Source organism: Choloepus didactylus, chromosome 18, assembly GCF_015220235.1.
Source record: "Choloepus didactylus isolate mChoDid1 chromosome 18, mChoDid1.pri, whole genome shotgun sequence".
Classification (NCBI taxonomy): domain Eukaryota; kingdom Metazoa; phylum Chordata; class Mammalia; order Pilosa; family Megalonychidae; genus Choloepus; species Choloepus didactylus.
Window position 1 is genome coordinate 50005368 of NC_051324.1, and position 26368 is coordinate 50031735.

Here is a 26368-nt window from a genome sequence, read left to right on the forward strand (position 1 = left end):
TCCTTCTTTACCCTCAATTCATCAGATCACAAGTGGATGCTTGAACTTTTGGAAGAGAGACAAGATGAGAATGGAAAACGGTGTCCCGTGAGAAAGTATTTCAAGGGGTCTTGAAATATTTGAAGGTTTTTCATGTGATGATAATTACATTTATTTTGCTTGGCTTCAAGTTGTAAAAGTAGGACCAGAGGGGTGAAATTATAAGGCATTTTACCTCCATGAGAAAAAATACTTCCTAATGGTTACTTAAAGAAGGAAGGAGCTGTCCTAAGAGATGGTGGGCTGTCCAAGGCCAGAGGTATTTATTTAAGCAGAGCTGGGAGGACCCTGGGGAGGGGTAGGGGAGAGAGTGCTCTCTGGTGCTGGGCGGGTGTTTAAGGTGGCTGACCTTTAAGGTCCTTGCCACTCCAGAATGTCAAGGAGTCTGTGGCAGCCTTTCCTGCTTTACAAATGGCTCATCAAAGGGAGACACTATCTGCAGTTACCATCTCAGTTTTATGTAAAAAGCAACCATCATTTGGGAATTTCCCCTCCTCACATCACACTTTTTACTCCTGAGTACATGCAGAAGAAATTTAAGAAAATTTTCACTGCTAGATGGGAAAGCACAGAAACATAACTCAGTTAGTTGAACTATTTGTTTATCATAATATATTTTAAAAATCGGGCTGTTAAATACTTGATAGTTTGGGATTTGTATCACAATCAGGGTTTTGTTTAACAATATGCAGTAATTATTAGAGATGCCTAGGTTAATGTGGTAAATCAAAGTTCCATCATTTTCACACTCAGAAATCTCGAGTTACATTTGGAGTATAACACTAGCATATTTATTAGGTTGAAAAAAGTGAAATTGCCACTTTGTAGATAAAAACCTACACCAGCAATTTCATATGGTCCAACCTAATACTAAGTCATTTATAAACAGTTTTGTAATCACTAATACATTGACTTTGTTTTCTACTAAAGTTAGTATTTTCTTTACCATACTGATCAAAGAAACATTATGACAATATGTCAAATTTTAATTCAGCATGATTCTTCTAAAAAGCTTCTGAGTTCCTTTTAGCTTGTTATTGTAAAGTGGATTTTTTATTTGCAAAGACCTTAAATCCTCTAATGTGCAAATCATTAAGCCAATTATTGTTCCAGCAAGGTTTGCCCAGCGGTAAAAAAAAAAAAAAAAAAAAAAAAAAGCAAGCTAAAACTCATGCACTTGCTGAAACCAGGTGGGGAGACTGTGTGTGGTAGTGCTTAGGGGTGGAGGGGAACAATTTTTGAAATGAGGATTTAACAAAGTATAATCCTTCACTGCCTGTTCACATGGGAAACCAAAGCTTCAATTTAACTGCAGGCAATGGGAGTTTCACACTGTCAGCACCAACTGTCTAAATCGAAAACTAGTATCTAAATGTGAAGGATCAAAACTAAAAATTTGGAGGGATTTACTTAAAAGTTCAGTAGAGTAGATAGATATGATCTCAGATTCCCTTTTTCAAATATAGTGAATCAAAGTATACATCTTTTCTGTAGGACAACCAAAATATGTTAAAATGAGATAATGCCTTTCTTCTCCCAAAAGCTCTGCTATCCAGAATACAAAATAATCATACACTATAGGAGAGCCATTTCAAAGGACATGTTTGTTAAGACTGGGAAGAGTATTTGAAATTTGAAATTCCTGTGAGAAAATTGGGATTCCCCTCACCCATTTGTTGCTTAAAATTAAAATTTAAGCCCTCAAACTTGATGTATTCATATTCAAAATAAATGGACAAAATCATAGCTATTTTGGAGCAGGAAGGGCACTGAGATACTAAGTTGTTCGACCTATTTTACAGTTGAAATAGGCCCAGAGTTTGACTTGCCCACTGCTTATGGGAATATGAAAAAAATAATAAAAGACCTCTACTACATTCCACGTCCTCAAATTTGAGAAACATCCCAAACATTGGTGGTGTCTACATACAACATCCTGACAAAGAGGAATTTTAATTCAATCTTTCTCCCTTGGGGTTAAAAGCTGTCAAATCCCATTCTGACTTAATTTTCATTCTTTGGCCCACTTGTTGGGCAGGCTTTCCGAATGCCATCTCCAGCTCAGCAAAGGAACTATTTCTGTCCTCTTGGAGAATCTACACCATCATAAATAACCTTATGTCTTGCTCTGCCACTGTTCTCCACCCATGTTATTTAACAGCTTCTCTGCTCCATTTTGACTATTAGAGTACATCAAAGAGGATGTCTAATTTGTCAGGGATGAGATGGCTGACATCCCTAACCCAATGACACCCAGAAATCTATTTGGTAAGTTAATTGTGTGGCTCACAAGGAAATAGGAGAAAGATTCCATAGATTATTTAGAAAATCTATCCAGGGTTGTTTCCCAATGTTGATCTTCCTCTTGCTAGGAATCTGAGCACAGAGTGGAATCAAGCGTAACTAATAACGTGCTTTGTGCGGAAGGAACACTACTTAAATAACCGGGAATTCACTAAAAATGAAGTCTTGCTGGTATAGAGACATTATCTCCATGTAAGCACAAGGCTTACATTTATTTTTTAGTAATTTTAAATTCATTGCCTTTTTCATATTTCTCAGATGTAAATGTAGAAACTTTTGAAGTCAAAGACCAACCTCCATATGTAACACGTCTATAATGTAAGGGAACTGATTTTCACAAGTGGGTTATATAACTGTCTTACTATGCAGTTTATAAAGATGGAGTTGGGTGGGACAACGGCCCCAAGTATGCAAATTTACAACGGCTGCGAGTGGTCACTCCACACTCATGTCACCTCATTACAGTAACAAAAGTGTTGCTAGTTTTGCATACAAATATTTAGTGCATCAAAAACACTGACACTTTTTTTTCATTTTTTTTATTACATTTGGACCTTTAAAAACATATACCATTAGTTACACCACTTTTCAGGAAAAATCTATTTTAGTTTTTGGAAGCATACGTGTCACAAACTATCTTTTGCTTCTAGTCTCTATGACTATGGAGTTTATCAAAAAGGTAGAGTCTGACCTGTGGGATCCTGAGCCTTGGGGTTTTGAATGTTGTGATTACTGTAAAACAATTTTAAGTGGATGAACTTAATTCTCAGCTGTTTTTCTTCTGGAATGGACTAATCATTTCAAAGTTACTTATTCCATTACAAGAATAGTCAACTCCTTAGGTTTTGTGGTCTATTCTGTCTTTGGAAACTTGGTAAAAAAGTAATTGTTTTCTGTAAAATAAAATGAATTTACCAGAATGTACTCTATATTAATTATAAAAAAAAAAACAGTATAGATAACGTGTATGTGCTGTGTTCACTTTAATGACTATTTCTGGTAACTACCCTAACCATGGAGACAGCCACTATTTCCAGATCAGTCTGATCCAAGGGTAGCTGAGGACTACACTCAATTCCTTAACACAACTCTTGGTACCTGAAATTCTGATTAAAAATGGAAAAGGGGAAGTGAACCAACACTCATACATGATTACATTTTCAAGAAGCTACTCTTTGCAGAAGTAAACAGGAGAGGGGACTTTTAGGATGCTGTTGATGGGGACTGGAAAGGATTAAAGCTATGGCTTTGGTAAGCACCCAAGTGAACTGTAGGAAGGCAATGGTAAGAGCAGATTTGACAGCATCAAAGAATAATTCTCTAAAGATGTGGGCATATTCTCAATCTAAATTCTGAGCATTTCAGCAGTTGAGGGCTAGAAACTAGGTCCAAAAAAAAGAGCCACCTTCACAACTGCTTTGGAAAAGGTGACTGTGCCATTAGGCCCATGATGCTGTATGGTCCAAAAGCCTTTGGTAGTGTGATATGGACAAGAAAACAATTACTATACAAACCACATAACACCATTAAAACTCCAAAAAACATTATTTCATTTAAAAAAGTATTTAGAACACATAAAACAAGGCAACATTTATTCTTTTTTCTCCTCTTCTGGTATGGGATCTGTTGGTGTCTCCTCCACTGTTGCACTGTTGCTGTCTGAGCCAGTGTTGCTATCACTGGTTCCTTCCTCTGCCATACTGTCGACCCCCTCCTGCCCACTCTCCTTGTCCTCAGTAGATGTGCCTTCTTCACCATTCTGTTGGCCTTCTGTTGTTTCTTCAAGATGTGCCTCCTCTGTAATCATACATTTGTCACTGTCAGTTTGCCAAGACAAAATTTACGCTTCTAACATGCTGACAGTCTAGAGCTATGCTGTTCAATACTGCAGCTGCTATTCATGTGGCTAATGAACACCTGAAATGTGGCTAGTGTGACTGAGGAACTCTGAGCATGTCTGGAACAATTTGGGACATGTAAATCTACTTTTTAAATGTAAAATTTATGAAATCCAAAAGCAGATGAAGTATTTCTCATGTGTTCTAAGTATAAAATACACACTAGATTCTGAAGACTCAGTATGAAAAAAGGAACGTAAAATGTCCCATTAATAATTTTTAAAATGTTGACTACATGTTGAAATGGTATTATTTTGGATATACTGGGTTAAATAAAATATATGATTAAAATTCATTTCACTTGCCTCATTTTCCTTTTTCAAAATGTGGCTACTTGACAATTTAAAATTACATGTGTCTTGCATTTTATTTGTACTTGACTGTGCTGTTCCAGAATTCTTTGGATTAAATCAGTGTGAAACAGTTGGGACATAAGAAAAAAAAAGGAAATACAGACTATAAGCTTTGTATCAATGTTGAATTTCTTCAACTTCTTACCTGCACTTAATGGGATTGCATAAAAGAATGTTCTTGTTCATGGGAATTGTATATGTGAATTATACTGTTTGTTCAAGGATGTGTGCAGCTTGCTCTCATATATTCAGAAGACAGAGCAACAGATGATGGATGACAGATAGGGAGGGAGGGAGGGAAAGAAATGGTGGTGTGACAGGATGTTAAAGCTGGTGGACTGGGATATTGGGAGAGGGGGGTCGGGGTATGCTGGAGTTCTGTGTATGGGTTTTGTATTGTTTTTGCAACTGTTCCTGTAAGTTTGAATTTATTTCAAAAAAAAATAAAAAAAAAATAAAGTGGTATATAAATGTTAAAAAAAAAAAATCAGTGAGAAAGCAAGTGTGGAAAAAACATAAGGTTAATATTTTAGATACTTTGTTAAAAGCCAGGCTGGGCTGTTTACTGTAAGAAATTAAGAGCATGAGGTTCTTAAATAATAACAATTTTCTAGCATGGCTACTGTCCCTTCCATGTCTTGCAATTATGATCCTGGCCTGTGATTGTGTTTCCTATGACTACTTTCAGCTTGAACAGTGCCAGAAGTTAAGGTGACCTCAAAATTTTAAGTAATAATCAATTTAATCAGTATTTCGTGTAAGTTTTACATGTCATTTTTTTTTTTACCTTAAAGAATGCTTTTGATCAGGAAAATGAGTACACCTGGAATTAAAATTTTTTCTAGCAGAGGTTGGCAAACTTTTTCCTCTAAAGGGCTAGATAAATATTTTAGGCTTTGTGGGTCAGACGGTCTCTTGTAACCATTCAACTGCACTGTTAAGACCCCAAAGCAGCCACAGACAATATGTAAAGTTCCAATAAACTTTACTTTCAAAGGAAGAATCTGGCCTGTAGATTTTACTGTGCCGAACCCTGTCCTAGACACCAAAGACGATCTATCTTAAGAGCAGTTCCCATCTTGTTAAATAATATTGGCAATTAAGGTTAAAATACTGAGTCAATACCACCTCAAACCCAGTACTAAATGCTTTAATAATCTTCTTATTTACCCTTTAGAAGTCACATTTGGAGGCAGGTACTAAAATACTTACAAATGAAGAAATTGAGATTAAATAACTTACCCAAAGTTACAGTGCTAGCAAGTGGTAAAGGAGATTAGACCCAGATCTGTTTGATTCTAGAGCCAGTGCCTGTAACCATTATATTTTAAATCCTCAAGCCAGAAAATGACATGAATCAAACTGGGCAGATAACCAAGACCTCAAATAGCAAGACTAAAGACAAGATGCCACTGCTTTTTTGTACTGATAACTAACAATTTATGTCAATCTGCTATAGAGAGGTTAAGATTTGGAAAGAACTTGGTAGGTCATATAGAGAAAAACTCAAGAGGCAAGATTAATAGAATGACCTCCAAAAGCACTTAGAAAGAAAAGTCAAAATTAAAGACATTGTAAAAACCCTTGCCATTTTTTTGACATCACCTGGGGTAGCCCACCTGTCTCCATTGGAATGCTCTCATCTTCCTTCTTTTCTTCGATTTTATTAGCCACTTGTTCTTCCTCAGGAACAATACTGCTCTGGCTGTGTTCAGCTTGTTCTGCTGCCTCTTTCTCCCGTTCCTCCTGCCTTTTGCGGGCCTGTTCCTCTGCCTGTGCAATTTCAGCTGCAATTTTCTCCATATCCACTTCTACCTTCAAACCGCACAACTAGTAATCATAAAAAATAAAGCCTTCTTAATAACGTTCTGTTATGACAATCTTTGAACCAGAAAACTGTTTCAAAAATGAATTTTCTTGCATAGAAATTATATACATATATATGGGGAAAAAAAACTTGGTTCTAGGTCTTCTCTGAAATGCTGTGCCTCTGAAGTCTCAATCTGACAGAAACATTGTTAACGGCCCCAGCAGCCATGTAACAGCAGGTTTACAGAGGAGTTGGTGATGCAATATGGAAAACACCAGATTATATACAAGGCTTGAATTTTATATTTCAGGCTACCAAATACAGATTTAATTGTTTTGATACAAAATGCAAATTGTGAACTGTATCTGATGAAGACATTTGATGACTAAATCCCAATAAAATGAAAATAATTCTTGATTGTGTAGGAGTTAAATTAAAACAGCAGAGGGTCCTAGAGTGTATAGGTCTAGTATATTATATGATAGCTCAGATCTATTTCAATTTTGCTAGAAAAAAATGGGAATAATTTTATAAAGCAAAGATATTAAACAGCTACAGCAAAGTTACTCTGTTGCAAAGTGAGTAACATTCAATCATAACATTATTTTTGAAAAAAGAAAAAAATTAACAGTGACAGAAGAACACAACACATTAAAGAGATACCCTTTTAAGTTCATTGTTAAATGAATCTGTGCTTTCCAGGAATTTCCTCTTCTTTTCTTGGTGTCTCTCCTCTATTTGAAGAAGTTCAGCTTCTAGTTTTCGCTGTAAAACATAAAATATATGAACAGGCTTTATGCCCATGGAATCACTTTCTCTAAGGCAAATGCCAAAGACAGTAAACATGTCTCATTTTAATGGTCCACACCTTTCCACAGTGTAGCAAATAGTGTTCTAAATTTTTAATTTAAATCATTTATTACATAATGTGTGTAGCTAAGATTTTAAAAATATAAAATGGAGGATAGAGAAATGAGTATATAACGATTCATAAGTATATGCTACAGAATACTGTTTCAGGATTGAGCAATTTCTGTGGGGAAAAATTAGTAAAGCAGTAAAAGTTGGTAAGATGCCTCAAAACTCTTAGGTTAACATGTGTTTCTTAACAGATTTTTTCCCATCACAAGCCTCCACATTACAATTTTAATGCCAAACTTATTAAATCCTTGGGAAAGGTCCACTCCCTTAAGACTCTTCCCAGAATTAGAACAGATGAGATTGAACACAGAAATACTGAACATGCACATGCATGTATGGTACAGAATCAGGTCACCTGGGATCTGTGGCACAGTCCCATTTTATTTTAACAAATGTTTTGTAACTTTACCTGATGCACCATCAAGGACTGGACCTGTCGTTTGAGGACCTGCATCCTAGCTGTTGTGACAACTGACCGAACGTCTGGCACCACACTCTCACTAAGGATTTCACTGATGAGGCGGTGGTTTCTCTGGAAACGGGCCGTGGCTGTATGCTTCATTGAAAAGCCATCATCATAATCTGGAATAAACAAAAAGATTTGGAAATCAGGTCACCAGTAACCATAAACAGGAGAATGTAACAATGCTAACAATTAATTACCAAGGAGCCGTAGCCCTCACTGGCCTGACAAGCATCATGGGAACACGAGGGTAGCTGCTTGATAAAAAACTTACAGAAGTCACTTGATAAAACCATACACAGGACACAACATATTCAAGGTACTGGTTTTTCTCACAAAATCTTTTAGGTGATCATGTGTGTCTGAGAAGGATTTTGGTGAAACACAAATGAGCTATAACCATGTGTCCTTTGGCCTGGGAATCAATTTGAAGGCTGTATATGATAGCAGTAAGTGAAATTCTGTTGAATGTTTCAGTCTCTTGGTAATTTAAGGCATTTAACAACTGATAAATAAATATGAACTGGGTGGTGCCTTGCCATTGCAGCACTTCAATATTAAAATAATGAAAATGACCATTTGTAAAATTGACTTATCACTGCAAAGAAACTATCTCCAGCAATATCCAGTCTCCCAAACCATTTTCCCAGATGAAAAAATCATTAAGGCCCTAAAGTAGTATTATGGGGAAGAAATAAACATTTGAGTCCAAATTTACTTTTAATTTTTGTCAACTTATAGCATACAGTTGTCAGGGTGTAATGGTATTATGATGTTTTCTTCCACCAAAGTTCTTATACCTGTGGTATGGATCTGGTTTAAGAGCTATACAACAGTGTTTCCTTAATCTCAGCCTTTGTTCTATCATCTTCACAATTTTTGACATACTTGCTAACAACTTGTACTATTATTGACTTAATATTTTTAAATTGACTCATTAAAAAAAAAAAAGTGTCCTCTTAAGCAATGCAATTAAAACAAAAGTTCTTCAATGCATCACCTCATCATTTTAGTTTCCCTCAGAGGTGAAGGGACCAAATTTCAGGAAACCCTGATAAGAGGGGCTACACTGTGCTGAAATGTCAGTTGAGTGCCTCTCTTATTATTTGGCATTTAAGGAGTTCCTAAATCTTTCATTATCATGAACACCACAGTCACAAATTTTGTTCAAACTACTTTTTGTTTCCTTTTGAATATTTTTTTAGGGTGTGTATGTATGTATGTATATATATATATATATATATATATATATATATATATATAAATATAAAATATTTCATAATGAAAATTACTGGGTAAGAGATAAAAAGTTTTTTTTTTAAAGGTGATCTTTTTAAGGGTTTTTTACGTTCATATTTAAGGTTATATACAGTACATTTGTGCTACCTCCATTTCTCTAAATTATCTTTTTGTTGTTCTTTGTTATTGAAAAAGAATATTGATTTGTTGTTATTTTTTCTTTCATTTATATGACTAATGTTGACCATAGGCAGGGAAAATAAGTCCTTCTTTGCACTTTGTCTGAATTTTTTTTCTTACATTTTCTAGTTATTACCTAATTCACTAGCTATTCACTTTATCTTAATGAATACTCTCTTTCCAAAATATCACTAAAAAAACAGCCTTTACTGTCCTGTGAGGATAACTGATATGCCTTATAGATCTTTAATAATCTTCTCTTTTAAAAGAGGTTAACAGCTATTATACTGGTAGAGATGCCACCTTTCTCTTGGTTTTATGTACATTTCCAACTCCCAAGTCTTCGTCTTTCCACTCAATTCTGAAGGATAAAGTCCAAGGTATAAAGTCATCCTATCCTGGCATCTTAATTATCATTTGTTCTTTAATACTAGTGGCTTTAAGTCCTACCTTAAACTTAAAAAATAATGAGTAGTGAGAGACAGAGGAAAAAGAATACTCTGTTAAAGATGGTTTCTCAGTGAATCTCTTCAGCCCTTCTTAATGTTCGTACTGTTATCTTTCACTTTAGTAAAAGCTTTTAGCAATTTCTTACTTAAGCCTTCTATGTTGCTAGCCTTTGTGACCTCTTGTACTGATCCCCATCCTCCCAATTATTTATAGACCATATCTTCTTCTATTTTTTAGTTCTGTATATACTCTTTGCATGAGTCACACCATTTCAGTAATTAGCTGTAATTTGGGTTTGCTTTTGCTATGTGTCCTTAGCACTGCTGATTCTGTTTAATAATATTGTTTCTGTCTCATATTCTACTCTCTATATTTATTATTACATTCTATTTTCTGTATTTATGGGAATAGTTTGTCAATATCCCAGTCCATTCTTTCTAAAAAATCATTTTTGTTTTTCCCACCTCTTAAGTATATCAGTTTATTCATGTCTTTAGGTGATATTACCACCTTCTTTCTCATTGCTATCATCTTTTAAGTTCTTCAAAGCTGCTTCTTTGTTATTGCTACTTTAATAACAGATCTTAAATTATTTTCTTAATGTTTTTGTTGCTTGTAGCTTAGTGTTCCCAAGTTTTTCCACATCACAGCAGCACACAGAGAAAATATTAATATTTGTACAGTCTGCTAGATATGTGGATAAATGTGCCTGTGGTTGGAGGTGGCTGGCCCTGGGGCTCCTTGCAGCTCCAGACCCTGCCTAGCTTCAGAGGACCAGGGGAGCACTGTGCACGTGTGCAAACTACTCACAGAATGCCCACTAGGAATCTCAGCTGTTTGTGTGGGTATTTTCTTTGTTTAATAAATATATATAGATGTTTGTTGTGTGCATAAAATTTGTATGTGTGTGCCCTCACAAGTGGTTATCATGAGCTATATTTATAAATTTTAGTTGGATTTCTGAATTAACTGGAAAGGATATTTCAGAATTCTTCTACTACTTTTCTCCCCTTTAATTCAGCAAATTTACTGAACCAATAACAGAAGAGATATAACTTGAAGGCATTTAGCTTTTTAAAAGTAGCTGAGGCAAAATCCCAACTGTGACTCAAAACCCTTTCATGTATTCTGGAAACAAATATCTTGAGGAACAATAAATGCTTTTTGCTATTTCCTGCACTAAAACGGTATTTCTTTTTCTTGTGGGAAATTTATGTACAAATATCACTGAAAATACCTAATCAAGATATTGAAATAGCATTAAAGTTATAGTTTTTCTGATTTGCAATTTAAGACAGCAAATGAAACCTTAACACTTAAGTTTCTCATATTTTTACCCTCAGAGAAAGCACAAACAAAACCCCACTTTTTTTTTCTTTTTACCATCTGGATCTTCAGCAGGCTGAATGCTCATGTAAGGTTCTCCTTTCTCCATGCGAGACTGTCTCTGTCGACTTTCTTCCTCTAAAGCAGCTTCTGCACGACTTTTTGCATTTATATAAGCAAGGTATGCGGGGGAATTATGATAGGCCTTCATAGATTCATTGTACTCTATCTGAAATTCAAATGTTTTTCAGTTTTATAAATGACATTTTGCAGGTTATACTGTATACCCATAGTACCTTGAATATCAAAAGATACAATATAAGCAGAATATTGTGATTAACTACCTCCTTTTTACAGACAGTAAGTCTGTGGCCTAGGGAAATTAAGTGACTTCACCAAGGCAGACAGTGCTTCAGTCCAGTGTCAGCTTTCTGATAAATCTTATGTTCTTTTATAAATAATATGCCAATGTTTATGTACTTTACATTTTATCCATCTCATTGTAGTTCCCATCCTACCTTTTCTGCTTCGTATTCGTTTAAATATTCTTGTTTCTCTTCATCAGTGAGATCTCGCCACATGCCACCAATAATCTTGCCAATTTCCCACAACTTTAGGTCAGGGTTGGAAGCCTTTACTTGGTCCCAGACCTTAAAAAGGAAACAAGTGAAATTTCAATACCACTGATGGTTAAAAACACAGACCTTTAAAAAGATTTTTTATTATAGAAACTTTAAAACAGAATAGCATAATGAATTTGCATGTACCCATCATCCTGCTTCAATAAATATCAACACTTGGGCTATCTTGTTTCATCTATATCCCTGCTGGATTATTTTAAAGTACATCTCAGACACCATGTCACTTCTTCATAAATACTTCAATTTAACTGGCCAAGAACATTTCCAATCACTACAGACACTTAAGATGAGTTTACTCAAAAACACAGTTTATGTCTCTCTAAAAGTTCATGTGATTCTAGAAGTGGTTAATCTGCATAACACAATAAATTGTATCATCATATATGTATATAATGACTATGATAAAAAGACTTTAAATTTTATAATAAAGTAATTAAAGGCTCTTGTCTTTAATAAAAATATTGGCTATACCTTTTATTTTAAGAGTAATCACACATGGAAAAAAGGGAAAACTTAACAAAATAAAAAGAAAATAAAAATTACCATAATATTAGAACTCAAAGACAATCATTGTCTTCAAGGCATTTTCCCCCTGTAAACTAACATGTGATTGCTATTATTTTTAGAAATATAAGATATCAATATATGTAGCCTGGGATCCCTTTTTTCACTTCATCTTTTTCTCATGTCACTAAATGTTCTTCAAAACACTTCTCTAATGGCTACATAATAGTCTGTCTTAAGGATTTTGACATAATTTATTTGATCATTTTCCTCTTGTTGGAGTTTTGTTCTGAAATGTTGAAATCAGAACTAGTCTCTTTAAAAATTGTAATTCTTTATCCTTAACCCTTTAAATATGCATTGAAGTGCTGGCTAAGCCACAATGCAAAGAAGCAAAGATGGAAGTTCTCACTCTTTGCCAGCTCCTTGGTGCCTACCTTTCTGCTGTACCTCATGTAGGGCATCAGCGGCTTATCTGGTGGCTTTGGGGGTTTTGGAATCGTAATACCAGAGGATGCCTACAAAAGAGTTAAACATGTTCATTATTCAACTGCAAGGAGTTCACCAGCAAACTGAAAAGAAGAGTCCTTAAAAAAGTCTAATGCGCCTTTCTTCTACTCGTCCATGGATACAAGATTCTTTTATTATCTCCCACTGAAAATAGCTATCTCTGAAAATTCAGAAATGTTTGCATCAATAGAAAATTTAAAAAAATGTAAGCACATAATTTTAAAAATGTTTTACATAGCAGTTCATTGCCACTGCTTTGACAACCTGGCTGTAGAACAAATAAAACATTAAATAACAATCCATACATTGAAAATATACGGTTAAATATTAAACTGCTCACATTTAGGACATTTCCTGGCACACTTTAATTTTACTTAATATACCACTACACATACAGTCAACGCTTGATTATCTGCACCAGAATCTGAGTCCCTGCAGCACTTACCACACTCACTGTCTACAGAGGACTTTGTCTCTATATGCACCATTCCAGGAATGCATCCCCACATCAACAACCACAACCACAACACAAAAAATACCTTCCTGATTCAAAAATCAAACCGAAACAAAATCTTCTTATGCCTTTTACTATGACTACAGACTTTATTTCTCTTAGGTTCTATATCCATATCTTGTGGTTTTCTTATAAAGGGGATCAAGAAGTGTGATCTAAAGTTCATGGCCTTTCTTTGTTCTTAGTCCCAAGTACAGTGTAGAAGTGAACAAGTTTACCAAGAACAGAGAACTAGCAGATATGGGGCACGATCAAGTTACTTCTGAAGCCTTATCAAGATGCTTCATCCCCTGAAAAATTTTTGAACTTTTGGGGAAAGCATAAGAGAAAGAGGAAAGACAAGACGCGCAGGAAAAGGGAGAGCAAAGAAATGAAAGGGGAGGTGAAACTGAAAAATATTTTTTAAAAGGGTAAAGAAATAAGTGGGTAAAAGAAAAAGGAAGGAAAAGAGAAAAATAAGATTGGTTCTTTCTATGGGCTAATATCTAGGCAAGAGATGCCAGATAGTTTCTGGTAGCACTCCAGACAACATCAAATTAGAGTGCCTATTTCTGAATGTCTTAGTCTCATTCGAACATACATGACTGCATTTGATCAAGGACCCAGAATATGAAATCCACAGCTGAATCATACTTATTTTCCCCAGATTTCCAGGGGATTTCTGACACTGACTCTCTTGGCCAGGCTGCTGGAAGACGTGCTGGCTTTATTCTATCAAAGTCAGGGATTGGCCAAATCCCTGTAACAAAACTGAAGTGGTACTTTGTCCCCTTGCTCGTCTGTTGCTGTTGTGGCAAAACCCTAAGGATACTCATCCATTCTGGGCTGAGACCCCAATCATAACCTTATTTTCCAACCATGGGCTCAGGGATTAACCTGTTTATGCCCCTTTCCACTGTGGAACAGTAATGCTTCTCTTCCTACCAGGGTATTCCTCCTCCTCCATATACTTTACAAAATGCTGCTTCTTCATTCATTTCATCTCTGAAGCAATATTTTCTCTTTCTGCTCCTCCCATGCATTGTTGCCAGTGCTAACTCTGCTTTTTAGCTAGCAGTGGACCATGGGAGATGGAAATGGTGGTATGAGCAGGCAATAAGGGCAATCTAAATCAGAGTACCCAGGAATTCTTTTAAGAGGAAGGGGAATTCCTACAAGACCAACCTTATGTCACAGATTCAGAGAAAAGAGACAGACAAAAGTCAATGACTCACATCAACACAAAATTTCAGAATTCAATGAAGTGGGTTAACAAATTTGGAATTGTATCAATACTTGACAGTGGTAGACAACTATTAAAAAGAGGCAGAAAATTCTAAAATGCTTATGCTTTCACAAGCTTTAAGTGTGAATTGAAACATTTTAATAACAAATTATAGTAATATTTGCTCTGATATTTTTCAAAGAACTACATTTTATAACTAATAATTAGCTTCTTATTTCCTTGCCTTTCTCCCAAAGAAAGGGATACAAATCATCTGTGTATTGAAGTCATGTTTTCATTACATTGACCAATCAATTTACAAACACACACACACACACACAAACACAATCCAAAACAATAACAAGTTAAATTCCAGCTGGTTTTCAGTATACTAAAGTCTTATACATTATTCTTTTTCAAAAAAGTGAATGAACATATTTTAATCTTTTCTTGATAAGCCAGAGTCAACTAGAAACACCCACTGATTTGTGTACTGTAATCCTCTGAAATGAGGTATGAAAAACTGATGGTCCCTTTACAAGAGATAACCACTCTGAGTCCAGTGGTTATGCTTTTGGAGAATACATTTCCTGTTTTAGTGGTTTCTTTTCTTGTTGGTGTTTATGATTCTTTTATTGCTATCAGGAAACCCACTTCTAACACCAACTCTCCCTTTTACCAATTTTCTGCTTCTAATTTGTAATGAGTTGGAGGCAAACAAGTAACTATGCTTCTCAAAACTGTGCTTACATTAAGATTAAGGTCCTAGGACTCTCCTACGAATAAAGTCCATGACTTTGTGAAACTTATCTTGGTTATTCACAGAGTTTTTTGTTGTTTTCTTCTCAATTCTTGGCTGTTTGTCTGGTAGGGTCTTATTTAAGGGTTTTCTTGTGAGATGAAATTTCCACTGAAGCAGAGAAACAAGATGTTTTTAACATCTCATCTCAATTTATTTTTACACCCTATACTTAAGAGAATGCTAATTATTACCTGGATGAAGAACTAATTAAGAGTGAATTCCATCTCACAGCTACCATAAACACTCCAAAAGGTTTCAACATGCCATATAAAAAGTGTTTATTGTATGAAAACTATCCAAGTGTACTGGAGTCATCAGGGAAACACGATATTTTGTGTAGCCTACAGAAAACTGCTTTACAGGGTTTCATGGAATCATCCTATAAAATCACTGACTAAGGCAATTTGCAAACAATACTGAACAGAAGAAAAAATAAAAACAATCGTAACACATAATTGGGGTCATCTTGAATAAAAACACTTTTATACTGGTCAAAATCTGATCTAAAAACTGAATCCTAACAACTAAAATCAGACGTATGTAAAAGGCAGTTAAAACTTTAGGCATAACTAATCTTCTTAGAGAATGATTCAATTCCTCAGGAGAGAGGTCACTGAAATACACCCCAAAGTTGGAGGGCTTGCGATTAACAGAAGCTAAAAACCTCCACATTTGTTAGGTCCTTTCATGTTTAAAGTTTTAAGCAGTTTGATTATACTTCAATCTGGAAAATAATACAAAGAACACAACCACAAGGAAGCAGAACAACGAATTTTCCATGCCCAGCAACCCTCCTATACTAGTCTATCCTGAAGCTAGAACCCATTCCAAGTGCTTTCATTTTCTGGGATCTCACTTACTGAATGATCTCAATTTATTAACAGAGAATCCCCACAGATAGATCCAAGTTAGGAACATAATGCTTATACAAAGCCCAAACCAAATTATTCTAATTATTACAGGTACTACCATTTCTATTCCATTAACATAGATAATCAAGAGCTGACTGTATAGAGCTATTAAACTTGATCATTCTCGTTTACCCATGAATAATTTTCTGCATTAACATGAATGATCCAAAATAGATTCTGCTCCTTGTTTAAATTAAAATGTTCTTTCTCACTGGATAACTTGGTCATCCATTACACTTGAGAAACAATACATGTAGGCCAGGGAAAAACACGTACCGATGCACATAAAAATTATATGCATTGTGAAATGCATACATACACACATTGTCAGAATTCTTTAGATACCACGAAATATGCATGGCACATAACAGTTGATATGCTCATGAAGTACAAATTATGCAGAAACAATGAAAAATTTAGACAAACAAAACCTATTAAGTTAATCAATATGCCTACCAAGACAGACAAACAGTTTGATAGTTACAAGCTTTCTGCTCTGGCTTGACTACAGGGTGAGAGGGCTTTTTGGAAGTTACATTAATTGAAGGCACTTATCATGAATATAGCAAATTGAAACCAAGTACTGAGAAGTTTACAGCCATTCTGGGTTGTATAAATTCTCACCAATATCATGTTCCAATGTATGTAGATATTTGGCTTCTGGATTTATTTTTATTTGTTTAGTTCTGAGATATCATTTTTTACAGTTATAAACATGGCTTTCTTGGGCTCTTTTGTTTCTTTAGTATATAAACTTCCATGAATGGAGTTTAAGATGACTCTAAATTAAAATGTTTGAAAGCACATCATTCAATTTTGATACTTTTGGATGATCATTTAAATGAAACATCTCAAAGTTTTAGAAATCCTGTCCCTTTAACCTATAAATTAGAAATGTACTTTTACTTGTATATAGCTAACCTGATACTTCAAATTAATTTCATTCAATTTCATTCTACAATTCTCTGAGGTGACATAAAAATCTTTTTAACTTAGGAGAAATAAATCTCAGAACGTTAACTATTAAATCCAAAAGACAAATAATGATGTACAGTAGTTCAAACTGAAGCTTCTGGTAGACCAAGGCTTTCCAGCTCTGAAAAAACCAAGTTTGTAAGCCCAGCCTTTACTAAGTAACTGAGTTCTTTAGCCTAATGCTATTTACCTTAGAAAAATGAAAGACACTCTTCTCAGAAGAAATTTTAGCTCTATCTACATACAGTACAAGCATTAAGTGCCCAAGGCTTTCTCCCTACAGACCACCAAACAGAATGGATTTTCTTTTGTTCAGTATATACATATCCAGATCTCACTTTTTTTTGGGTGTAAGATCATACAATGAAAGTCTGAAATAGTCAAAAAGCTAGATTAAAAATTTTTTTAAATGTCTGTGCTTATGATTCAAAAGGACCTAACTCTGAAGCCATTTCTGGTCAATTCCAGTTGTTTGCTGGATGCTGTAATAGTTGAATCTCCTACCGTGACCCGGCTGTTGGTGCCCGGGTTCCCTCCCAGCCTGTAGTTGTTGTAGGCGAGATGACTGTATGGATTGTATCCCACAAACCCTGGTGTGCTGGGCATTTGCTGATGGAAACAAATGAGACAAAAACACGAATGAGAAATGAGCTCAAACGAGGAAAACACAGAAATGAAAAATGATCTGCATATGGCATGCAAAAGCAACCTGAACTTAAACAAGCAATGATGTGTTGTAATTGTTCTTTTTCATTGAGAAAATTAAATTTTCTTTCACTGAGAAACCTGTCTGCAAGTGTTTTTTATCTGTTTGTAGGAGTGAATGTATGTAGCTTGTTTTTTTGAGATAATCAATATACTGAAGTGACTCAAACATCCAGGATTACTTTATGGTCAGCAGTATGATATAACAACTCAACAATATATGATATTTGAGATGGGAAAGCTTGAAGTATGATAAACTAGAAGTCTGTAAACACTTTACATGAAAACAAAACATGATTTATTTGACAGTTATGTAGATGCTATCAGTGTATTCACCTACTATAAACAAAAAACAAGAACAAGAAATGGCTCTGCTTTCAAGAGAATTTTAAATTATTTTATATAAATATGAGAAATGAGAGAAGACTCAAATCAAGAAGCCAGAAGTTGTCAATAGAAAAGAACATATGTCAGATTCAATGGATGTCATATACATGATTTTGAAATAAAGACTTGTAAGAAGTGCATGGATTCATTCTGGGATACTGTCTGACCTTTTTAACCCAATCATTCTTTTTTAGGCTTTTGTCTTCCACCTCTTCCTTGATCCATCTTCCATAGGTCAATCATGAACATTTTCTGCATTTTGTTATAATGTGAACTACTTTTTTAGTTGACAGGCTTAAATTTTCTTTTTCCATCTAGTTTCCTGACAGCGTTAGCAAAACACAATTGCTCAATGCAGCAACAGAATTCTTGTTTTTTATTGTGAATAATGTGTTGATGTCATCACAAATGGGCTCTTACATAGTAGTATCCTCATGGTTAATTCAAGGACATCCAATGTTCATGAGAATCAAGACATAATGCATAAAAAAAATGTAGCAAAGAGAAACCAAAAGTAGGGTATTTCACCTAATGAAACGCAATCAAAACAAGTAACAGAAATTTCATTTTATCATGCAATTAACAATATCAGCCCTGAATTTTATGTGAAATACACTTAATAACACATCCCAACTAAGCTGTAGCTGTCAAAAAATAAACACAATTTTCTAAAAAACATACTGATGCACTTATCCCTAGTGTCCAAAAGAAAGGCATTCAAGCTGGTATCACACTTGATAGTCTTTAGGAGAAAAGAGAACTGAACAATTTGTCTATATAGTTTTATAGAAGACGCAATTTAAGTACATTTAAATAGGCATCATACAGATGAAGTATCAAAGGCACAAACAAAGTGTGTATTACGTTTGGGTGGTGGCGGCGGAGGAGATGGTGGTGATGGTGGTAATGGTGGTGATGGTGGTGATGGTGGTGGTGGTGGTGGTGGTAGAAGTAATGGAAAAAAAGGAAGAGTAATAATTCATTTAATAACCATTCTGTTGGATGTCCTAATCTCTAGTCTTCTGTATTTTGTGTCAATGTGAAATTATGATGATTCAGAAATATGACTAAAGAAAGGCCCAAAATCCCTTTCTACATTTGGTAAGTCCCATAAGGGGACACTTAGTTTTTGAGCTATTCTAATCTCAAAAAATCAAGTTTGTTCTCAAGATATCATACACTGTCAAATAGGCAATATTCACATCAAAATGACACCTTCAAAGGTTACATAAACACTAAGAAACACTCTCAACATTTATAGGCAATAATGTAAGAAAAATAAGGGAACTAAAAAAATTGAAACTAAAGCATTATAATTATACCATTTCCAAAACTGAAGTACATGGTTAGTACTTTGAAGTCAGGAAATCTCAACTGTTCAACTCCACCTGTATAGCCACTAGCAGAGTGCCATGGAGATGGTCATAAGAAATTTTCTTTGATTTAAGAAAGAAAACAAATCAAATACCAGATTTTAAGATGTTACAGAAGTAACTTTAGAGACGGTATATTATATAAATTGAACTGGAAACATGTGATTCAGTATCTTTTTCTTTGAAAAAGCATCTTACTGAAGAATAACAAATTCTTGATAAACATAACTAAAACATCTGAGGGTTAGTAAATAAGAGTAGTTATCTAGTGGAGAAAACAAAATTACACAAGGACCTAATTAGTAGTGAAAAGTAAAGTAGCCTGAAATTTAGATGGTAGGGGGGTATAGAAGGAGGGCAAACAGCTGTTAAAGAACTGGTTTTATAGGATATGGTCAGTGTTAACAGTGTTTTGTTTTGTTTATTAAGAAAACAAGGACTCCATTTCAGCAAGGCCTGAACAGTTACTATTATATCTGTTTTGTGGATTGGACAATTATTTTACATGCTGACCAAGCTGGGCCAGAGCTTGCTGGGTGAAAAAAACTAGTTCACAACTATTATTTAGACACTTTGAAACATATCAATTCCCAAACCAATAAAATATTATTTATAGAGTAGAATAAAATTCAATAGCAGGATCTGACCCACAGATAATGAAATCCTTACTTGAACAGCTTGAAAATAAAGTGTTACTATAGAACTAGAAGACAGTTGATTTAATATGAAAATTATATATAGATTAAAAAAAGGAGAAAAATGTAACCAGTTGAAGGTTAGGTTTTAAAAAAATATGCCAGAATGAGCATTCACTCAATATCAACTTTAAAGACTCTTAATAATTAAGATTAATAAGAAAGAAGTGTTAACTTGTCACTTGTTTCCCATTAAAAAAACACAAAAACAAAACTGAGCATAGAAGATCAGAATTTCAGCAGTATGTTTCTTTAAATGTTGGGGTTGGTTCAAGGTAAGATGCAAAGAGTTATTTTAATTAGTAGGAAGTACTGTTTTTTTAGTTGAATTTTTCATACTGTTGCTGTGATGATTGAGTGACTGTCACTGGAAGACATCTGGGTTTTTGTATCAAGGCCAGACTTGGCTATTACATTAACAAGAAAATTAAAACTTACTGTTGCAGGAGCTGGGGTGGGAGGTGGGGCATAAGATGGTCTTTCTGTTTGAAAGAAAATAAATAACTTCTTGTAAACAACTGAGATATAATACTATGCAACAAAACTACCAATGGTCCTGTTTTGAAGGAAAAAAAAAATGAGAGTATTTTGGAATTCCCACTTGCTAGAGCATTAGTCTCTTATTAACATAGATTGATAAATATAAAAATGAAACTTACTTGACATTTTGGAAGATTAAGTTCTCAGTTCCTTAAGAATGAATATGAGACACTAAAATAAAAAAAAAGAAAAAAAAAGAAAAAAAAGAGAATCAAAACTCAGCAAGCATAAGAGGATGTTCTAAAGAATAGGGTTGTTTAATCGGTATTTCTGAGAAAAATTACTTTATATTATCTTCTAGTAATCAAGCCTTTTGCATATTTTACTAGTTCTTATAGGTCATTTGGTTGATCAGAATTAACTGACAAACAAATAATTGAGAATATTAAGAGTAATATTAGACATATACTTTCAGGTTTTTTGATACAGAGCCACCTTTTGTATGGAAAACATTTTGCTGTTGCCATGTAAACATTTAATCAGACTGATAAAAAGAAAATGACAATAGAATGTGATGTACTATCAAGGCCCACTGGAAACTGTCAGGTCCCCTGATCAGCAGTCTACACTTTTGCTTTTAAAACAATGACTTCTATTAAAATAGCATAGCATTTTACTCCTTGAGTCAGTGTATTAGGTAATTGTCACAAAAATGAGACTTAACATTCTCTAATAGTGGTAAATAGCTTCATAACCGGGGATAAATTTTGAGAGTCTACCTGAAAAACTCTTAATCATCCTTCACAATCCATTTCAAAATTTATCTCCACTATGGGGCTTCTTGATGAAAGACCTGGGCGGAATTAATTGCTCCCTCATCTGAATTCCTTTCCAATTTACAAAGATCAATTGTTTATTAAACCATATTTTCTCACCTGCCAATATAGACAATGTGCATATTGTACGCCTAGTACTTAGCGCAATTCTTAATAAATTTTTTTCTAGTATTTCCAGCTCACATGACCCTACTCATGTGAGCTTGTTCCTTACATCATCATACATCACCAATAGTGTAATATAAAAAGACATTTATTTTTAGAAAAAAGGCAAATCACCTTCTATGACCACTGGATATTTTCTTCTAACATTATATAAAACAAACATGTTTGGCCCTATTTTGCATTTTAGGGGAATTTCTCAGAGTATAAAGAATAAGAGGCCTGGTGTAGACAGAAATATATTCAATGGCACAACCTGAGTCTCTTCCTTCTTCCTTTAAAAAAACAGGCTGGAACCACTGACACTGGTGCAAATTTCCTTTCTGATCTCTTTCAGGGGAGCTGTCAACACCCATTAGGCCTTACCATAAGAAGCCCTGATAATAACTTCCACAAGCTCCTTGCACATCACACTTCGTTGTTAATACTTTAAAATTACTGATCTCCCTTCCTACACTATAAATTTTAAGAGTAGGTTTGTACATCTGTACACCACTGGATCCATCCCGTGCCTGGCACATAATAAATACTCAGTAAGTACTTTTGGAGTGAATACTTTATCTGGGAAATGCTTATTAACTATACTATCTAGTCTACTGACGCAGCTACTCTACAAGATGTGTACTGCTATCCCTATTTTACAGATGTGAAAAGGAAAGCTCGACGAGTTTATGTAAGTTCTCTAAAGCCACCCAGACAGGAAGTGCCCGAGTTAGGTTTTAAACCCAGGCCAAACTGTTTCACAGCTTTCTCTTCGCTCCAAGTCACACCGTGAGCCCCATGTCGCTGCCTAGAACCAAGAAGGACTAACTTCTTTGGGGTGAGGATCATGGGCTTGGCTTATCCCGAGAGCTTCCTCTGAGGTCGTTTCAGGAAGGATGCACTTTACCAGCAACTTAACTAAACGTGGGAGAGGGGGGCGGGTATGCATAGATGCTTAGACCAATTTTGGGTTGTCAGTGGAATGGGTAAATTATACCGCCGAGGAAACGCCCCAGACGGAACTCCCATCCTCGCTCCGCTAGGCCTCAAAGAGCCCATAACAGGTCCCCAGCGCTGGCCCCGCAGCCAAGCCTGAAACCCCAGCAACCCCCGAGAACTCAGGGTGCAGCCAGGCGGAGACACCGAGACTTGCCACCCTCCCGACCCGGTCAGGCCCAGTTCGAAACACTCACCAGCGGGCAAAAAGAGCGCCCGCAGCTCCGGCTACGCTTCCCTTTGTCCCACGCACGCCCCACCCCTCGCCTCCCGAGTTTCCGTACTCGCACTTTCGACACTCTTCTTAATTTCTTTCCAGCCTTCCCCCGATTCTCCTTAGAAAATTAATCCTTCTGGTAAGGGTGCGGTGATGCTTATTACCATCCATAATATTTTTTTCAGGCCCTATAAGTTCCTCAAAACTCCCAGATTTCGGTATTTTCTCAGTCGGGCGCCGATTCGTCACGACGGAGAGGGAGGAGGGGGCCCGACCTCGGGATAGGCCCGGATATCGCTGTTGGAGGAACTGAAGTGGTTCGGCGACAGGTGACGCGGCGGGAGGTACAAAGCTGTGCCAAGGGGAGCTGGGGGACGTGGCCTGAGCTTCCACGCTTCGAAGACAGCAGGAATCGCGCCGGGGCGTGAGGCACCGGAACCACCGTGGCCGAGAGGGTCGCGGTGCCCGTCCCCGCCCAGTCTTTTTTCCCCTTTCTTTCTGGGCGAGAGTACACTTTAAGCAAGCCGAGGATGGAGGCGTGGAGGACTCGGTTCACTGAGTTTTCTTTTTCATAGGCACCTCGCAGAGTTTCCTTCCCTAACGGCCTGGCATTATCCTTGACGAAAAACAGTGCAGAGTTTTTCAGTTATAGTGTAATTGCCCCAGTTTCTGAGGCAAGGCCCAGAGATGTTAAGCCGCGCAGTGCCCAGGGTGCCAGTGGTATTTGCTTCAACCTATGCCTTGGCTGATTCGGTTCCTTCAGCCAGGAACTTCTGTCCCCACTTTCAATTTAACCTCATTCATCCTTCTGGATCTGATTCAAATGTCTCTTTGTGATGTTCTCCTGGAACTCTCTCCCCAATAATTCCTCCTCTTTACTCCCACGGCACTTTGATAATTTTATTATCCTGTAGCCGACCTTTGTATCAATTTGTGTTTATTGCCAGTTAAACACATGAGGGCCTTGAAAGCAAAGGTTCAGGCATCTACATCAATCATCTTCCTGTTACCAGTGCCTGCGCCAGGGCTTGAGGTATTACTAGGTACTCCACAAACATGTTGAGACAGCCTTCTGATCTAGTCCAGGGCTCTTTCCACTAAATAATGAGTAAGTTGGTTTACCTTGTGGAGTGAGCAGCCCCTTCCTTGGATATATAAACATCTGGCTGATGTTGTGGTCACTGTGGAGGAAGAAGGAACAAATGAGATCCCTCCCTGATCTGTAATTACTTGAAAACAGTGTTATCGTTTAGAGTGACTGACTGGATTCTTGCTTTGCTCTCAGACTCAGAACTGGGTGTGCCAGTAGGGACTGGGGCAGCTGTAAAAGGCCGCGAAGCCAGGGATGCATGACACTGCGTGCAACTCTTCCACCTTTAATAATAATTTTATGCTAGTGAATAAAGATCAGTGAAGAGATATTGAAGGGAAAGATTAAAGACAAGGTCCTCAAAGGATAGATAACAGCTGCCTGAGTGGTGCTTGAGATAATGTGCATGAAATTGTTTAGTGTAAAAGCATCAGAGACATGTAAAGGATTAATGTAAGACACACAAAGGCCTCAACAGGGATCCCAGTACCTTGTTTCTTTGGCTTTGTTCAGCAACTCCAGCCTGGTTTCTTCACTGCCTTTGGGATTATGGTTGGGGGATTGGCAAGTAGGGTGCTGGGGCAGATGTTCCATTGTATCATCTCCAAACAGGCCTCTGAAGAAAAGTTGCCGATGCTGCATGTTAGGAACAAAGTACACTATAGTGGGAGAGTGGTGGCATAAAAATGGTGAAAAGAGAAAGAAAGGGATCTGAGTGGAGTCGTGACATTATCAGATCCATTTTCTCACCTCCTTCTGGTCTTTGCTTAAATGCCGCCTTCTTTTCTCAGTAAGGTCTTTCCTGACCTATTTAAAATTGTGACTTGTTCCCCAACCCCTGACTCCGTTTACCTTGTGTGCTTAATTGTTTTCTACAGCACTTACCACTGCCTAATATACTATATTTTTATGTGTTTTTTTTTGTTGTTTTTGTTTGTTTGTTGTCTTTGTTCTTCTATGGGAATGAAAGGTTCTTGACAAGGGCAGAGACTTTTGACTAATTTCGTTCATTGCTAAACTCTAATAACTGGAACAGTGTTTGGTATACTTAGGTGCCAATATTTGTGAAACGAATGTATGACTGGCTATTCAGTTTCTCTCCCTTTAGCTGTTTCTCTCTTGAAGATTTGCAGAGTTAAAGAAGAATATAGGCAACAAAAGATAATTGAAAAAAATCTCTTCTCTAGTCCTGAAGAAATTAAGACTGAAGAGTGAAATATCCAGCTAGATGGACTATACTTAACCCTGACTTTTTTTCCCAAAGCAAAAGTTAGGACACATGATCTTGTATGTACAAGGACATTTATGGGGACCACAGGGCAGACTTTTGGTTTTGTGATTTTTCCTGGAACATCTGGGGTGCAGTGTTAATATGACCATTTAAACTATATATAACTTTAAAGATTGGTGGGAGCCCTCATAGGGACCTTGTGGTAGACCCCAGAGATAGTCTTAGACCCAGATAGTTTGTTCTTCTTTCTGGCAGTGTGATTAGGGGTTGGCTTGCTTCCCCCCTGACACTACCCATTCTTTTTTGGAGGGGTGGGGTGGGGTGGGGGTCATCCCCCAGACAAGGGAGCCAAAATTAGTAAGTGATTAAGCTGGGATTTGAGTTTATATATCTGATTTATTTCTACAGTACCATGGGAAAAAGCTGTTGAGGGAGATAGAGTAGAAAGAGCACTGTGACTGGAAAGGAAGAAGAAAAATGAGAAAATGGGAGAGAACAAGAACAAACCTTTAGTCCTCAGATACCTAGGAGTGTATGGATATGTTCCAGGAGGTCTATGAACGCTTTAAAATTGTACACGGTTTTTATGTGCATTTTTCCAGGTAAGGGTTGGTAACTTCATCAGATTTTCACCGAGGTCTGTTGTTCAAGAAAGATTTTGAACCAACCATGGAGCCATGCAGTTTGTCATATGTTGTAATGATGCATTTTAAATGTGTTTTTTCCTTTTAAAATAGAGAAAGGGAGGATAGAGCTCTGTCTGAGCCAAATAGCCCATAAAAATCTGGTTTTGGCAAATGGTGAAATAGGCTAATTTTCTCAACTGTTTCTGTGAAACCAGAAGGAGTTACAGGTATTTCTTTTCTATCACTAGAAGTAGTTGTGAAATGTTGAAGCCCAGCAGCTTTCAAGAACAGAGTGATTCACAGTGTTCTGTAGAAGTTGACATAGTATGGTGTGCTTTTACAACCTTCTAGCTTATCCCCAAAATACCTTGATTGGGGACATGAGTTTTGATACATGGTTGGAAAAAGATGATAATATTTGAAAACAGGATGGTCCTGGTCCTGGAAAATCTGGGGTCTGAGTCTCTTATCCACAGATAATCCACAGATATCCACTGATCTTATTGAGATGGGTCAGCAGATTATAGCTGCAGGCCAAATCCAG

General features: G+C 36.4%; 1 protein-coding gene across 2 annotated transcripts; it reads right to left on the reverse strand.

Annotated features, from left to right (window-relative positions):
• Window positions 1–3869: 3869 nt before the first annotated feature.
• Window positions 3870–22940, reverse strand: SMARCE1 (SWI/SNF related, matrix associated, actin dependent regulator of chromatin, subfamily e, member 1). Of its 2 annotated transcripts, XM_037808119.1 has the most exons (11): window positions 22858–22940; window positions 20864–20915; window positions 20643–20686; window positions 17549–17653; window positions 12566–12646; window positions 11502–11633; window positions 11041–11212; window positions 7735–7907; window positions 7068–7169; window positions 6214–6424; window positions 3870–4140 (listed from the first exon to the last, which is right to left on the reverse strand). In XM_037808119.1, the coding sequence occupies exons 2-11, from the start codon at window positions 20868–20870 to the stop codon at window positions 3935–3937; spliced, it is 1233 nt and encodes a 410-aa protein (XP_037664047.1). In that variant the 5' UTR covers window positions 20871–20915; window positions 22858–22940; the 3' UTR covers window positions 3870–3934. The 2 variants fall into 2 exon arrangements, with proteins under 2 accessions (XP_037664047.1, XP_037664048.1); XM_037808120.1 differs by lacking the exon at window positions 17549–17653.
• Window positions 22941–26368: the final 3428 nt, after the last annotated feature.

What these genes read in the sequence shown, in the direction of transcription:
- SMARCE1 (XM_037808119.1), bottom strand. An exon ending in CCACCCCAGCTCCTGCAACA is followed by an intron (nt 17,654 to 20,642) that starts GTAAGTTTTAAT and finishes TGTTTCCATCAG; the next exon opens with CAAATGCCCAGCACACCAGG. An exon ending in GAGCATTCCAATGGAGACAG is followed by an intron (nt 4,141 to 6,213) that starts GTGGGCTACCCC and finishes GTATGATTACAG; the next exon opens with AGGAGGCACATCTTGAAGAA.